General features: G+C 49.2%; 1 protein-coding gene across 1 annotated transcript in view; it reads left to right on the top strand.

Annotated features, from left to right (window-relative positions):
- LOC143172469 (transcription factor 4-like) overlaps nucleotides 1-6005 on the top strand; it is a 242469-nt gene extending 236464 nt beyond the window's left edge. The window contains exons 16-20 of the mRNA XM_076361966.1: nucleotides 313-448; nucleotides 1388-1550; nucleotides 3703-3932; nucleotides 4440-4584; nucleotides 4856-6005. Coding sequence (XP_076218081.1) covers nucleotides 313-448; nucleotides 1388-1550; nucleotides 3703-3932; nucleotides 4440-4576 — 666 coding nt within the window. The 3' untranslated portion in view covers nucleotides 4577-4584; nucleotides 4856-6005. The remainder of the gene's footprint in view (nucleotides 1-312; nucleotides 449-1387; nucleotides 1551-3702; nucleotides 3933-4439; nucleotides 4585-4855) is intronic.
- Nucleotides 6006-15127: the final 9122 nt, after the last annotated feature.

The following is a 15127-nucleotide window of genomic DNA, read 5'->3' on the forward strand; positions in this document are numbered from 1 at the left end:
GGAATCAGTGCGCTCGGCTGCAGCACCCTGGGAGACAATTTGACGTTTTACCTGCCTGAGCTGCTCTGCTGTGTTTGTCACGAGGCATGCGGCGCCGCATCCTCCCGGGCGGCCTGCGCGGTGTGCGTGGCGTGCGCGGTGTGCGCGGCTGCGTGCGGTGCGGCTGTACGGGCCATCTGCGCCCTCTAGTGAAACACAGCCCAGTGCCATGGCTCACCGTCCCCATCCCTCTCCTGGGGTCCCCAGGACTTGGGGCTCGGCCGGCTGCCCGGCACCGCACGGCCTCACCGCTGCCTCTCTCCTCCCCGGCAGGTTGGAGCGCACCGCGAGGATGGGGTCAGCCTCCGCGGGAGCCACTCGCTCGTGCCAAACCAGGTCCCGGTCCCCCAGCTGCCCGTCCAGTCCGCCACGTCCCCGGATTTGAACCCGCCCCAGGACCCGTACAGGGGTGAGTACCACCTGCCTGGGAAGCCTGTCCCGGGACGCAGCATCCCCAAAGACGCGTCTGGGATGGCGGTGACCCGGGCTGGAGGGATGAGGTGTCTGCGCTTCTGGTCACAGGGATGGTGGAGACTGTGACACAGCGCAGGGCGCAGCCGAGACTGCAGGGCAGAGCCTGTTTGCTAATTCAGCTTTGCTCTCTGAAATACTCCAGTTATTACAACTAGAAGCGTGCAAGCAACTTACCTCTGGACAGGGAGTCTTGATACCAGGACTGCTTTAAGCAGCAAAATTAAGAGTGTAGAAGACACTGCAGGAGGCACATCAAAAAGGTGTGAGTTTAAGGTGAGACTCAGACCCACAGATTTTCCACCACCTTTACAATTCTGCCTGGGGGCAGGACGGCACCAGGGTGCCTCTCGTTAGCTCGCAGGATGTGCTGCGCTGTCCCAAGCCTTGCAGACTCCTCTGCAGGGTTGTTGCAAAGCAGGCCTGGAGCTAACCGAACCCAGAGGACATCGGGGGTTTGTTGTTATTCCTAGAGGCAGCTGATCTTCCCGTTAAAGCGAGGAAGAGCGAGCCCAAACTATTATGATGGCTTACAAGGTCTTGCTCATTCATTGCAGCCAAGGTATTTTGATTATTTTATGAGAATGACATATTGAAGATTTTTTTTTTTTTTAAGATGAAGGAAAAGTTACGTAGCGATTGAAGAACAGGAGTAGCAGCTAGGCGTCCTGTGCCGCCTTCCACAGAGCAGAACTAGACCTCAAAGCCCTGGCTGAAACCCCTTTCCAGGAGCTGCCGCCCCCACGCCTGGCTCTGCAGCAGGCAGCTGGGGCTGCGCTGTGGGTCACCCTTCGCCGGGGACAGGGGACACGCACCCAGACCGTTCAGGCGTTGGCTTAAGCACTGCTTGACAGCTCATCCGTGTGTTTTCTCGCAGGCATGCCAACCGGACTGCAAGGGCAGAGCGTCTCTTCGGGTAGCTCCGAAATCAAATCTGATGACGAGGGAGATGAAAACCTCCAGGACACAAAGTCTTCTGAGGACAAGAAACTAGAGGATGACAAGAAGGATATCAAATCAATTACTAGGTCAAGATCTAGGTAACAGTATATAATAGTGTCGCTTCATTTAATTCCTTTACTGGATTTCGATGAAGTGAACAGAACAGGAGGAAACTATGAGGTTTTTTCCTGGCAGGTAAAACCACAGCCTAAGTGGAACGGGATGGCTCTTCTGGCAGTACCGAGTACCTTTCTGGTACCTGTACTCCAGGACGTCCTCAAATTCGAACAATTCACAAATTTGGACACTGAGCAAGTTCTCCACAATCTATAAAGAAATTGCGTTACGCTAAAATGTATGAATTAGGCTGTTATTCCTTTCTGCCTGTGCTTGCAAATTGGAATACAGTATGAATTTTCATCTCTCTAAAAACGTGCCTAAGAGCTGATCACACCTGCATCTGAACTAACAAACCGTATGCTTTTCTTTTACCTCTGAAATTAATTTGTCGTTCCCAGTCCTCAATTTCTGTAGATCTCTAGGGCTCCCTAAGTTTAAGCGGAGGGTTTAGAGGTCTTTACTGGTTCGCCATATTCTTTATCAATATTTGGAAAGTATTAGTGAAGGCGTAGCTGGGTTGTATCATCTGGGAACTCATGCCCGTGGTAAATGTGAACAATGTCTACGGGTGCTGCAGCCGTGAACCTGAGCAAGGGACAGGCTTTACTCCTGTCCCTTGAATTTCACCTGCCTCGCCTGCATGTCAGCACAGGGCCCGAGGCACGGCTCAGGACTGCAGATACTCGTCATCGTAGCAAAAAATCCCAATAAAGCTGAAACCCAGGCACAACCCTGCTTTGCTCAGGGGATTTTTTTGAAGATGAATGGCAGTGTCCTTCTGCCTTTTCTCCTTCCATGCCTGGTCCTCTGTATAAAAAACGAGCCGAGATAAGAAGCATCTGAGCAGACGTGCTGCCCCCAAGAGAGCGCCGAGACTCGGACCTCTCAGGCCAGCACTCGCTGATGTTTGAAACGTTAATTACATTCACGTCTCTTATGACGGGAGAAAATATATGACACTCGAGATTTCCTCTGAATAAATGTGTTGAAGTAACCATATGTATAAGTGAGGCTTTCATGTGCGTTTACGATATGGTAAGGAGAAAGCACCTTTATGCTGATGTGAGGTGATGGTAGTTCTTGTTAATTCAACAAATATGCTGTCGCTTATGCATATTTATATGTGCTTTGAAGCTTTTGTAGGCTAACATTTTTGCTTTTAACATGCTTGCAGCTTTAAACGGTTACTCCTGATATTTAGTTCTATGTCTAAATCCATGTTGTTAGGGCTGCTGAAAATTTATTACTCCATTTGCATAACCAATTCAAATTATATAGTGCCAGTGACTCACCAGTGGATGTGTTTTCAATTTAAAATCATCATTTTGTCTGGATAGAAAGCAGTTTTGTTGCAGAAAGGATGCAGAAGTTCACCACAGGGCTCTTCACAGCCATAAATTACCTCTGCGGCTCTTTGCCCACGGGCGTTTCGGTGCCCCGTGCTCCATGCAGGGACTGGGGTGCTGCCCACACCCACCGCCCGTGGCTTGCCACTGCTCGGGAGGATGGCGCATCCTCACCCTCACCCTCAGCAGTGGAGAAAGTTTCTTCCAAAACCCGAATGATGGTCTGCTGGAAGGGAAGCGTGTAAACGCACGGCTGTCATCCTGGCTTGGAAGCTGCTGCTGAGGGGCCGGAGCCCGTGGGACTTGGGTGCTAGCATCGGCGTGAGACAGGGCAGGTCCCCTCGCTGGTGGGGGACAAGCTCCTCACTCCCGGGGCGAACCCACAGGCAGCAAAGATGGGAGCAGTGCAGATAGCCACCACTGTGTCCTTCGGGGTTAAAGGGTGACGATAAGCGGAGATTTGCCACAATTTATAATGTTGCAGTATCGGCTGGGATAAAACACGCTATTGAAAAAAGGCTGTATTTTTGCTTCTTTATTAAAATATCAGAAGTCCTGCCTTGCAGAATGTAAAGCTTCATTACGAACCAGGGCTTTACTCGTGTAGAATTTAAGGGGACTGAATTTTGCGCAGGTTTGGTGGAAGAGGGACAGCAAATAAGGATCGCTCAGAAGGTGTCTGCTCATGGATTGTAGCCCTAGTTTTGGACAAAGTCTGTTGAAAATCTTTGTACTACTTATTTTCCGCATCATTAGAAAATTATGTATTCCTTTTGTCTCCCAGCAATAACGATGACGAAGACCTGACACCGGAGCAGAAGGCCGAGAGGGAAAAGGAAAGGAGAATGGCCAACAACGCGCGGGAGCGCCTGCGCGTCCGCGACATCAACGAGGCTTTCAAGGAGTTGGGCCGGATGGTGCAGCTCCATCTGAAGAGCGACAAGCCCCAGACCAAGCTCCTGATTTTACACCAGGCTGTGGCTGTCATCCTCAGCTTAGAGCAGCAAGTCAGAGGTCAGTGTGCCACCTCTTGTGTCTCCTTACGTCCCTCCTGGGCTTCGGCCACGCCAAACACACCTTTCTGGATTGGGGAAAGCCTGGCCAGGGGCACCCGGTGCCAGGGAGAGAGGCAAGACCTAACCCCTGGCACCCAGAGCCAGCCGGGCACCTCTGAGCGCCCGGGGTGCTTGCGTTCCCCTGCGGCTCCGGCGCTGGGGATGCTGGCATAGGTCCTCGGCACATTTTGCGTTCTTTAGCAAGATCCAAATTCCATATTAAGCTTGGCTGCTCCTTAGCAAAGCACAAACACGGAGGTATTTGCAGAGCTTGTCTGTGGAGTTGTACCGCATTTCAGCGCTTGACCTGACCAAGCTGCATCCTCTGCTTCAGCCCGCTAAATTCCTGTAGCAGGACTGGAACGAGTAACTGACGATTAATTATTTTAAATGCCCGAGCGATGAACGGACCGATCTGGTATAAAAATGTGAATATGTGAAATCGCCTTTTGCTTCAATTCAACAGAAAGAAATCTGAATCCTAAAGCAGCGTGTCTGAAAAGAAGGGAAGAAGAGAAAGTATCTTCAGATCCTCCTCCCCTTTCCCTGGCAGGACCCCACCCCGGGATGGGAGATGCCTCCAATCACATGGGACAGATGTAAAAAAAAAGGCAAGTTTGTTTTCAGCCGTGCCCTGGGAGCCTTCTGCCCCGCACCCAGAGGGGTTGCCCCCAGTCCAGCCCCCCATCCCAGGGCAGGCCGTCCCCCGGGGTGCTGCGCGCGGGGGTGGATGTGCCGGCCCGCCCCTTGTAAATTGATTTGCGGGTCGCCCTGCGAGCACGCTTGGTTTCCAAGGCAGTGTTCAGGTGGGTTGCTGGAGGAGGGTGTAGGGACACACGCTCAACTCTCCTTGACTGATGAGGTTTTTTACTTCTTCCACAGGTCCAAGTTGCCACATTTCTTCATTTAAGCAAGAGACCACTTCCTTAACAGCTGTATTATCTTAAACCCACATAAACACTTCTCCTTAACCCCTTTTTTGTAATATAAGACAAGTCTGAGTAGTTAAGAATCACAGACGCAAGAGATTTCAGCATTCCCGATTATTAAAACCGAGAAAAAACAAACAAAAAGTGCAACTTGAGGGACGACTCTCTTTAACATATCATGCAGAATGTCTAACGCAGTATGTTACGAGCTGTAAGTGCACAGCCTAGAGACTGAATGGCAATCTTCTCCACACTGTGGGACAATGCATTTGTGCCTAAACTTCTTTTGGAAAAAAAAAATATAATTAATTTGTAAGTCTGAAAAAAATATTTAATTTAAAATTGTAAACTTGCAATAATGAAAAAGTGTACTTCTGAAGAAAAAAAAAATGAGCGTTTTTGTTGGTGTGCTAGACAGCTAGTGTTTATACTTACTGGATATTAAAAGGGAAGCTTTGCTGCCCAGATATTTACAAAACCAGCAAACGTCCTAATGAAAACTGAAGCGATGACATTAGCCATTCCTTAGGGTAGGAGGAACAGATGGATCTTATAGACCTATGACAAATATATATATATAAATATATATATAAATATATATTAAAAATTTAGTGAATATGGTAAGCTTTTGTTCATTTGTTTCAGACTTTTTTGCTCCTGTAAAAAAATAGTACTGATTAACTTTTTTAAAAAGAAGATTTTACTGTAAATAAGGATTTTTTTGTCTTATTTCTGTCCCTCTCCCCTGTTTTTGTTATTGTAACCTGTAGTGCCAACTCTGTCTCTGGAGGGGTAGTGCAGGATGAAATGCTGACCCTGACGTTGCTTCTCATTCATAACTAAAGTAGAGAGTTGTTTCTTCAGTCTTTGGGGAAGACAGGACTTCGGGTCCGGCGGTGTGCCGGCACCCCGGGCGCGGGAGCGAGCCCCGGCCGCCCCGCCGCTCCGCTCGACCCTTTTCTGGGATTTTCAGAGGTACAAGGTTAGAATGCTACAATGTTACCACTGTGCCTTCCAATGTTTATATCATCGGAAACATAACATAATCAAAGTGGCTGTGATTAACGAACCGATTAAAGTGTTACCTATGTGTGTAGCCTAAATAGTGTGCAGTGAGGCGTTGCTGAATACATGGTCAGATTTGGGGGGGGGGGGGGACCATCGCGGGGGAAAATTGCAAGTAGTGTGACAGATTTGATCGACTTCTTTTTCTGTTGTTCTTCTCTCGTTTTTAAGTGGATTATTTAAGTGTAGACCACTTGCTGCCTCCTCCTTTCTTTGTGAAATGCCAATTTCGGTCATCATGCAGCATTATAACAAGCCTTATGAGTCCTAAAGCATTAAGTTGCACTTTCTCGAGGAGGGGTGGTAGTACAGTATTTCTCTGGCCAGTACGAATGAAGTTTTTACTTAACATATTTAATAGTAACATAGCTCAAACTATGGCACAGCAGCTCATCAGATAACTAGCTTTGAAGTCTGGGCACAATTGAACCAACTTCCATAGTGAATCTTAATAACGATTGACTTTGGTGTACAGTACGATTAACAGATAGTGCTCCTAGTTAAGTATTTGTCAGCATCCTTTTGTCTCTAATTCCAGTTTCTATTTTTACAGCCACACCAACCTGGCATGTATTTTAAATAAAATCTCCCTGTTCGAGTAGATTTTCCACCTATCAACACTGAATAAATGCCATAAATCCATCAAACGGTCTAAATGTTCCATCTGTTCTCCTGTTTTGCCAGTTATATAGTAATGAAAAATACATTTGTAAATTTTATGCAACAAATGGCAAACGTATCATTATTTTGAAATTGTGTATGTAAAAGTTATATTTTTACATGTAGACTCTTGTTATTATGTGTTTTAATACATTGTATCAGTTTTTTTGTTTATAAAAATCTGTGTGGTTGAAAAAAAGTCTCATTTAAATGAAATAGTGAGATACAAGAATCTGAATTTTATGTTTGTTTCTGAAAACGTAAAGAACAAATATGATAGTTACCACGTGCTCACCTTCGACATCCCCATACCCATTTGCATTAGCTGTGTGCGTGCTGAAAACTGTAAATATGTTCAGTAGCGATAAAACTTTCAATGTTTTGAGTTGTCGATAAGTTTCTCAAATGTGGAGGTGGATTCAACTGCTAGAGCAGACGCTAGAGGAGACCACACTAAGGCTTAATTCTGAGTTGCAGAGGCTTATTGCGGGAGAAGCGCCGGACTTCGAGCAGGCCTGGTTTATCTGAGAGGGAGTGTAATAAAGCTTGAGCCCACCCGGCGCTAGTGACGGCCAGTGGTCCCCTCGGCAGGCTGGAGGGCTCCGCTGCTCCGTGCCGCGCGGGTTGTCCCTCTGGATGGTGGGAAGAGCACGATGCCGATGAACAAGCCATATATTTTTTTCCAGGAGACCTCAGACACGGTGGACCACGCTCGGTTTCGGTCTGTCCAAGTGCACCGCTCGATCGGGGTAGGGACCGGCAAGGAGATCATCGCCGAGACGCTGAGGACTGTGCTTCTGATAAACGATGTAAAAAAAAAAAAAATTATAAGACCAACTTCATGTTTATTTAAAACAATCTGTGGACAGAAAATAAATGACGAGTTTAGTTTCTGGAACTTAAAAAGAAAGGAAAAGCTTTTCTTGTTCCGCTCGCACTTGGCTCTCGCTGAACTCGAGGAGCAGCTCGGGCGGTGCCCGGCGGCTGCGGTGCGCCCGGCCGCCACGGGGATGGAAGCCGGCGGCACGCTGCGGGCGCTCCTGGGCTCATGGTCCCTAGTTTACGCAGGATGCGCCCTCATCTGTCCTGGATTTAAGAACTGAGGATCCTGGCCGGCTTCCACTCCAGATAAGGCAAGAGTTAAAAACAAAAAGCCCCACGAGTGTGTAATCCTTAATTTTTTCCGTTATTTCCCAGCCCAGGTAAGGTGTGCGCATCTCGAGCTGCCTTCCTCCGAGGGGATTGAGCTGATGACACTTAGTTAAAGCGATGAAGGTTTTAGAAGGCTGTACCCTGTGGTAATAAAACCGGGCTAAGAAACTCTCAAAGAAAGAAACAAATACTGAATTAGCAGCTTTTTCTGAACTGATCCACCTCCACATTCAAGTAATTTATGAATATGCTGAATAGGGAATCTGTTCATCTAGAACTTTTTTACCATTTGTCTTCTGTGTAGCTGCAAGGAACACTAATGTTTATACAACTGTCAGTCCTACCAGTGATGCAACTTGTACTGATTCAGTCTTCCGAGGTTTTTTGGGGTTTTTTTAGGTTTTTTTTCAGGGGTCGGGGGGGGAAGGCGATGAAGACGGGTGGTCAGGGAGAGGAGGGGTTCACCTTTGTATCCAATAGGCAGAATATGATCCGTGTCCAAAAGCGAACAATACAGAATATTGCCAGGAATGAAGAGATTTCAGCGGAAACAAGCACAAATAAAAAATAAAAAAAAAAAAGAGGAAAAAAAAACAAAAAAAAGGAAAGAAAAAGAAAAAATTAGTCCACTGGTTGACTGGAAAAAAAAACCTAGAGGTGGAATACGATGAATTCCAACACAGCGGGGCACCAGGGCCCGGGGGGGCCCTACCTTTTCGTTTCAGTTTTGTTTCGTTTGTTTGTTTTTTAAAAAACATGTTCTTTCTCATGGGACTTGAAGTTGATTCATATTTGTGCAGTGCTGGTTTGACCATACTCATTTCAAGTATTATAGACTTATGTAATGGTGAAAATATATGAACTGTGGCCTTTTTCATTCTTGTTACTTGTGATGCAATTAAGTGAAGATAAGAAAAAAAAAAAAAAGCAGAGATTTACCATGTATCAGTGCCTGGCTTTTTGTTATAAAGCTTCGTTTGTCTAGTGCTCTTTTTGCTATAAAATAGACTGTAGTACACCCTAGTAGGAAAAAAAAAACTAAATTTAAAAATAAAAAAATATATTTGGCTTATTTTTCACAGGAGCAATCCTTTTATACCATGAATATTACGGAAAAAAAAAATTGTCAGATTCTGAATATTTCTTCTTTGTAGATTTTTGGAATCATTCTGAGTAAAAGTTTGTTACTTTATTTTACTATTTAAAAGATGTTATTTTACCATGTGTTATTGAGATGAAACTGTATGGTAGCTTTTTTTTTTTAGTTGTAGGTCGCAACGGGGAAATTTTTGCGACTATACACATAGCTGCAGCAGTAAATACGAAAAAAAGAACGGGAAAAAATGAAAAAAAGGGAAAAATGTCAAAAAAAAAAAAAGATGAACAGTTACACCTTGTTTTCAATGTGTGGCTGAGTGCCTCGATTTTTTCATGTTTTTGGTGTATTTCTGATTTGTAGAAGTGTCCAAACAGGTTGTGTGCTGGAGTTCCTTCAAGAAGATGACAAGCAAACAAAGACAGCTTGGTGTAGGCCATTACCTGTTTCTCATCTGTAGTTATTCGATGCCGTCATGTACATGACCGTTCTGTAGCAATAAATGTGCCATTTTTATAAACCGTTTCCGACACTTGGGTTTCATTTCATTCTGCATTGCCCATCGCCGCCGGGGCCGTCCGGCTGCCGCCCTGCCCCAGCCTGCCGCCCTGGGGCTCTGTTTTTGGGGGGGTTTCTCAGGAGAACGGGTGCGCTTTTTGTGTGTGTGTGTGTGTGTTTCTGGTAAAAACCTGTTGTTTCCGTGTGTCCTGGTGTGTGTGCCGTGCCCCGGCAGGGCTCGGTGCTGCGCTGCGCTGGGACCCCGGTGCTGGGGCGGCCGGAGGAGCCGGTGCCGGCGGTGGGGCCGGGCACTTCGGGCTTCCCCCCGCGGTGGCTTCTTCACCTGTCGGTAGCGTTGGCAAAGCGCTTTCCAATCCTCTCGGAGGAAGGTGCTGTAAATAGGCAAGATCATTTTCATTCTCATTCTCATATAGATTTTACTCTGCTCCATAAGTTCCTCTGTATTTCACCCTAAAACGCTTTGAGCCCCTGGAAGAATGCAGAGCAAGCAGGGGATGCTGTACAGGGGGTGTGCTGGAGCGCAGGCAAAGCCAATCCATGAACCCCGGAAAAATAGGCGGAATCTGTAAAATCCAAGGCTGTGCATCTGCAGAAATTAAACTGCAAAGCGTTTCGCTGTGCCCTCGCTTGCCGTGCTCGGTCGGCGCTCACCGCGTCGGTGGGTCAGCTCTTCTGCAGGTTTTTCTCTGCTACAATTTCATGGTTGGAGCTGGAGTGAAGACCCAAGATGCGTAATCACTGTAAACCGGGCATTGCCAACCACACTCATGGTTTCACGGTATTTACACTTCTTTTTTTTTTTAATAATTCACTTCTGGTTGGCACCGTTGGACCTTCGCAAGCCAGACGGAAACCACCGAGTTCAGACCTCGGATGCATCACGTCTTACCATCAGAAAGTTGTGCAAATGGCGGTGGTGGGGACGTACAAGCTGAGAGGGGATCTTGGTGGAACGGCCTCGGGTTGGTTTTGGAGAAATGAGAGGGGCTGGTTCACGCAACATTTCTGCAACACCCGAGATGGACATAAAAACCACTGCAGATTTGCACTGAGGAATTATTTATCCTGTGTGGTGTCTTTGGGATCTTTTCAGTTATTACTGACGCCTGCGTCCTTGCGGCGGTGCCGTACCAGCCGCCAGCTGCTCGCCCGCAGGAGGACCCTGCAAGGCCCGTCACTGCGGCTGTTGGTGGCACAATGTGAAGACTCGATTTAATCAGCCGTACATGACACGCATCTGATACCTGCAAAGCTTTCGGATGATAACACCTTTAGTTTTGCCAGTGAATAGAGTTTTATTGCTGTGGTTTGCCCTTCTACCACAATTCATTATTGCTACTGAACGATGCAATTTGGTCTCTCTGAGTGTTACAAATGAAATTATGTGTTTAACTGAGTTTTTCTTCCCAACCAGGATAGTAGGTCATTTTAAATAACTGCAGATGCTGGCTCCGTGGTATTTCCTGGGGGAGGGTGCTCAGACTTCTCAGACAGAAAATAATCTCAAATTAATCCCTTGTGGAGAACGTGGGTTTCAGGGCCAGCCCCTCGAGGCTGTGCATGCCTGCCGGGCATGGCCCAGCCAGGGGAGGTCTCCACGTTCTCCTGCCGACTCTCAGTTCATTTTGGAGGAACTCCTGCAACCCCTGAGCCCAACCCCCAACTTTTCATCCGCAACCACCAGACCCCTCCTTCCCTGCACCGCCAGCCTGGACCGAGCAGGAGCCCCTGCCAGTTTCTGCCTGTGTTGCCTGCTCTGAAGGTGCCACTGGAGCTGCCTGCCCAGTGTGTCTGGGTGCTGCCAGTCCTCCTCTGCCCGGGAAGCCGCTGCTCTCCCGTGCCGTCCCCGGTGCTGTCGGTCTTGTCCCAGACGCAGCACAGCTGGAGCGAGGAGCCAGGTGGGCAGGGACGGAGGAGGAGGCAGCACAGGGAGCCCAGCACCAGCTGCCCGGCCACCACGCGGTGCCCACGCCTTCCCTCGGGCATCAGAGCCGCTCTCCAGCTCACACACGTTATTTCTCCACTTGCAGAAACCAGAGGTGCTTTGCCAAGGAGGTGCCCCGGGGGGCTGCGAGGTCTGGGAAAGGTGCACGGGTGGGATGGGGCGCTGGACACAGCTCTGCCATCCTGGGGCCGGGCAGAGAGGTGCCCGGGATGGAAACACAGGCACTGACAGCAACTCAACCGCGCCGCGTTAGAGGGCTTTCAACAGGACATTCAGTTGGTAATTCATTTATGAGGAGCTTGGGCTTTTTTTTTGTTTACTAATAAAGCTATGGGGCTCCAAATTTCTTCTGAAAAAGAATAGAAGAGCTGAAGGGTGGAAGAATGGGTTTCATTCTTCTGGTGTCTCTATAGATAGAGTTTGGATGAGGAGTCATCCCACGCTGTCCCGTGGCTGACAGCTCTAGGAAAGTTGGCTTGATATCATATGCAATTACGTTGGTAGCCAGTAAATACATCTCAAGTGTCTTGGGCTTGTAAATCTTCAAAGTGTGAGCACTGGGAATAAAACCGCCCTGTCCTCTTGGCTGGAGCTCAGACACGGAGCCCGGCTGCATTACACGGCATGGGGGTCGCAGCCAGGGGTGGATAGGGAACTTCAGCCCCTTTCTGAGCCAGAGAAGACCCCTCGGGCTCCCTCCCTGCACCCCTTTTCTGTAAAGTCCCCTGCAGTGATCTTCCCCGGACACGTAGGTTTGGAGTTTTTTTGTGGTTGCTGGTGGTTTTTTAAACCTGAGTCCTGAGGCTGAAATGCAGTTCCCCTGGTCTTGTGTACCTTCTGCTTCAGTACTTGTGGTTTTAAGATCTAAAACCTGCTTATGTGGGCGCACAGAGAGGCCCCCCCCAGACAAAGCCTTTCATGCAGTATTGTCCTTTTACATTGGGATGCAAACTGCTGCCGGCCCTGCTGTTAGCAGTTCCCCACACTTACTTAAACCCGAGCACTCATCAATTTGGTGGCATGGACCATCTTTGAAGACAAGCCCTCCTAGCCTGAAGTGAGGTACGTGGTGGTTAAGACTCATCTCATACTTCAGGGTGTCCCCCAAAAACTATGGCTTTAGCCCATCACTGTCAGATGCTGATTGACGTGTGTGCAAGGGGAGTGTGAAAACAGCCTTTTGGATTTGGTAACGGTTTCTATGTACTCAACAGGGAGGTGAGTAAGTCCCTGTGGTGCCGGGGGTGAGGAGCAAGGCTTGTCTGGGGGCAGCAGCGTCTGTCACCCAGCGTCTGGGGGAGCAGACCACGCTGCCAGAACAAGCGGTCTGGCCCGTAGCTTGATGCCAGTGTTCTGAACATCACTAGGAAAAGAGATTGCCATTGCTTATTTCCTGTGATTAGAGGAAAGACCTACTGGTTTGGGTACCCCCATTTGCAGAGAGCAACTGCTCCGTTGGAGGGCGCGTCCCCGGACAGCCGGGCCACCTGTGCAGCAATGCCTTTCAAAACAGCTGCGTTTTCCGATGCCAAAAAAGAGCAACAATAGATAAAAACGGGGCAAGAGCAAAAGACCTGCAACAGTTTGCATGCGTTGTGCCTGCCCGAGCTCCCTCACATCCCAGGAGGACTCAGTCCATACTGGCTGGTGGATGAGCGGCTGCAGGTCCCGTGCCGGCGGCTGTCAGGGCAGCGGCGGCAACCTCAGAGGGCTTTGCGGAGCCGCAGGGCTTTGCTGGTAGGACAGGCTGGGAAATCTGTCCCCTCAGAGCAGGAAGCTGGTTATAAGCCATGCTCTGCAAACTGTGCCCCGCTGCACGCTTTAACCAGCCAAGGCACACACGGTTACCCCAGGGGCCGGTGCAGGACAAGGCAGCCCGCTGCCAACCCGGGCTCGCGGCAGCCCATGCCACCCACCAGCCATCCAGGGGTGGGTCCCGTGCCCCAAACCGCCGTGTGGTGATGTTTAGCTCGGGCAGGCTTTGCTCAGCAGGCACTGAAATGCCGCAGGGTGCACGCCGCTGTTGCGGCCACCAGCTCTCGCAGTGGTGGCGGTGCCCGTCGCTGGCTGTCACCTGGCGTCCCCAGGACGCTCGTTCTGGAAAACTGCATCTGGAAACAGGGGAGGTGCTTGTAATACTGCAAAGGACATGTACGTACGTACACACACATACACGGCATTTCTGCTAAGAAGTAGCAGTGCCCAAAGCCGCAGGAAGGTAGTGCAGTGCTGTAGGAGAAAGCCTCAGCCCAGGGCAGATGTCCAGCCTGAGCTTGGCACCAGCACAGGGAGAGGGAGAGGAAGGGGGATGGGATGGGATGGGATGGGATGGGATGGGATGGGATGGGATGGGATGGGATGGGATGGGATGGGATGGGATGGGATGGGATGGGATGGGATGGCTGTGTGAAGCAGCTGGGGGAAACAACCAGGCCAGAAGCAGCAGCATGGGCAGAGGTGGAGGATTAAAGCTGCCTGGCTCCCTGGGTGATGGGAGTGGCTCCTGGGTGTGTTTATAAAATTAATCAATCAATCAATCAATTAGAGGCAAGGTTGTTTGCATTGTGGGAATATGGGCAGGCTATGTGATTTGTTTTGTTAAGAACAAAACCAGTTTGGAAGCATGCTGGAGTAGCAGAAGGTCAGCCACCGAAGGCAGGTGCAGGCTGCATGACTTGCTGTGTTTGCCCGGCAGCGCAGTGGCCCCAGCACAGGCTGGGGCCACGTGGGAGCTCGGTGACAAGGTGATGAGGCCGTGGCAGCGACTGCCCAGCCTCGGGCAGGAAGGTCAGTAATGTTTTCTTGACCTCCATTCTCTGGCTTTTCTTTCAATTGCTTAATTTTACCCAGCTACTAGAGTGGGTAGTCACCCACTCTTAGAGTAACTTAAGGAGTTTCTTCCCCGCCTTTCTGCTAATACCAACGTTACTGGAAGTTGTCAGGTTCAAAGCCCATTTGAGGCACTTCTGAGAGGAGCAAGCAGGCGCTTCCCTGGGTAAACGGGGTTTCTGGGGTACTCCTGCCCACCCACCGGCTGGGACCGCATCCTTCCCAGGAAAACTGATTTCCCATCCAATGCCATTATCAGCAGTGTTGGTGAAGCTGCCAACATTTTCCTATTCCCCATGGGGGGAAACCTGGAAGCTTTTCTGGTCAAAAATGAAAATGTTACTCCAGAATGCCCCCAAATAACCCAGGGTTACCCAGGAATCTCTCCTGGAGGGTGGTGTGGGGTGCTGAGCCTTCCCGGCCCACAGGAGTGGCTGCAAAAACAAACCGACACCAAGCGAAACGGGCTGAAAAGTTTCTCTTTCAGTAAGTAGCCCTTTTGGCAAGAAATGCTGAAAATTTTCTGTTTACTTCTAGGCATTGATTTTTCTCAAATACTGCTGCTTATACGATCAGATAGATTTCTGTAGCATGAGCTGCTTTTAAGCTCTTAAAAACCCACTCTGTTGTAATCTAGTGTTAATCAGATTGTAGTCAGCTGTCCCTGGTATAGAGCAGTGGGGCTGTAAGACCGGGAAGCCTTCCTGCGATGCTGCGGGGCGGCTTAAAACCTCGGCGTATTTATATAGTGCCGCTTCGTTAGCAAAGAGAGTGTTTTGGTGGTCGTATCTCTGTGAGGACCTGCGATGCTGAAGGTGAAGCCGGGGGGATTTGCCCGGCCCCGAGCAGCGAGGAGGAGTGTGGTGGCTGCAGGGTTTGGTGTCCGCTGGGGAGGAGGCAGAGCCCCAGGGTTTAACTCATCCCTCCAGAAGTGATAAATACCTTGGGTAGATCCTTAG

This window comes from Aptenodytes patagonicus, chromosome Z (assembly GCF_965638725.1).
Source record: "Aptenodytes patagonicus chromosome Z, bAptPat1.pri.cur, whole genome shotgun sequence".
Classification (NCBI taxonomy): domain Eukaryota; kingdom Metazoa; phylum Chordata; class Aves; order Sphenisciformes; family Spheniscidae; genus Aptenodytes; species Aptenodytes patagonicus.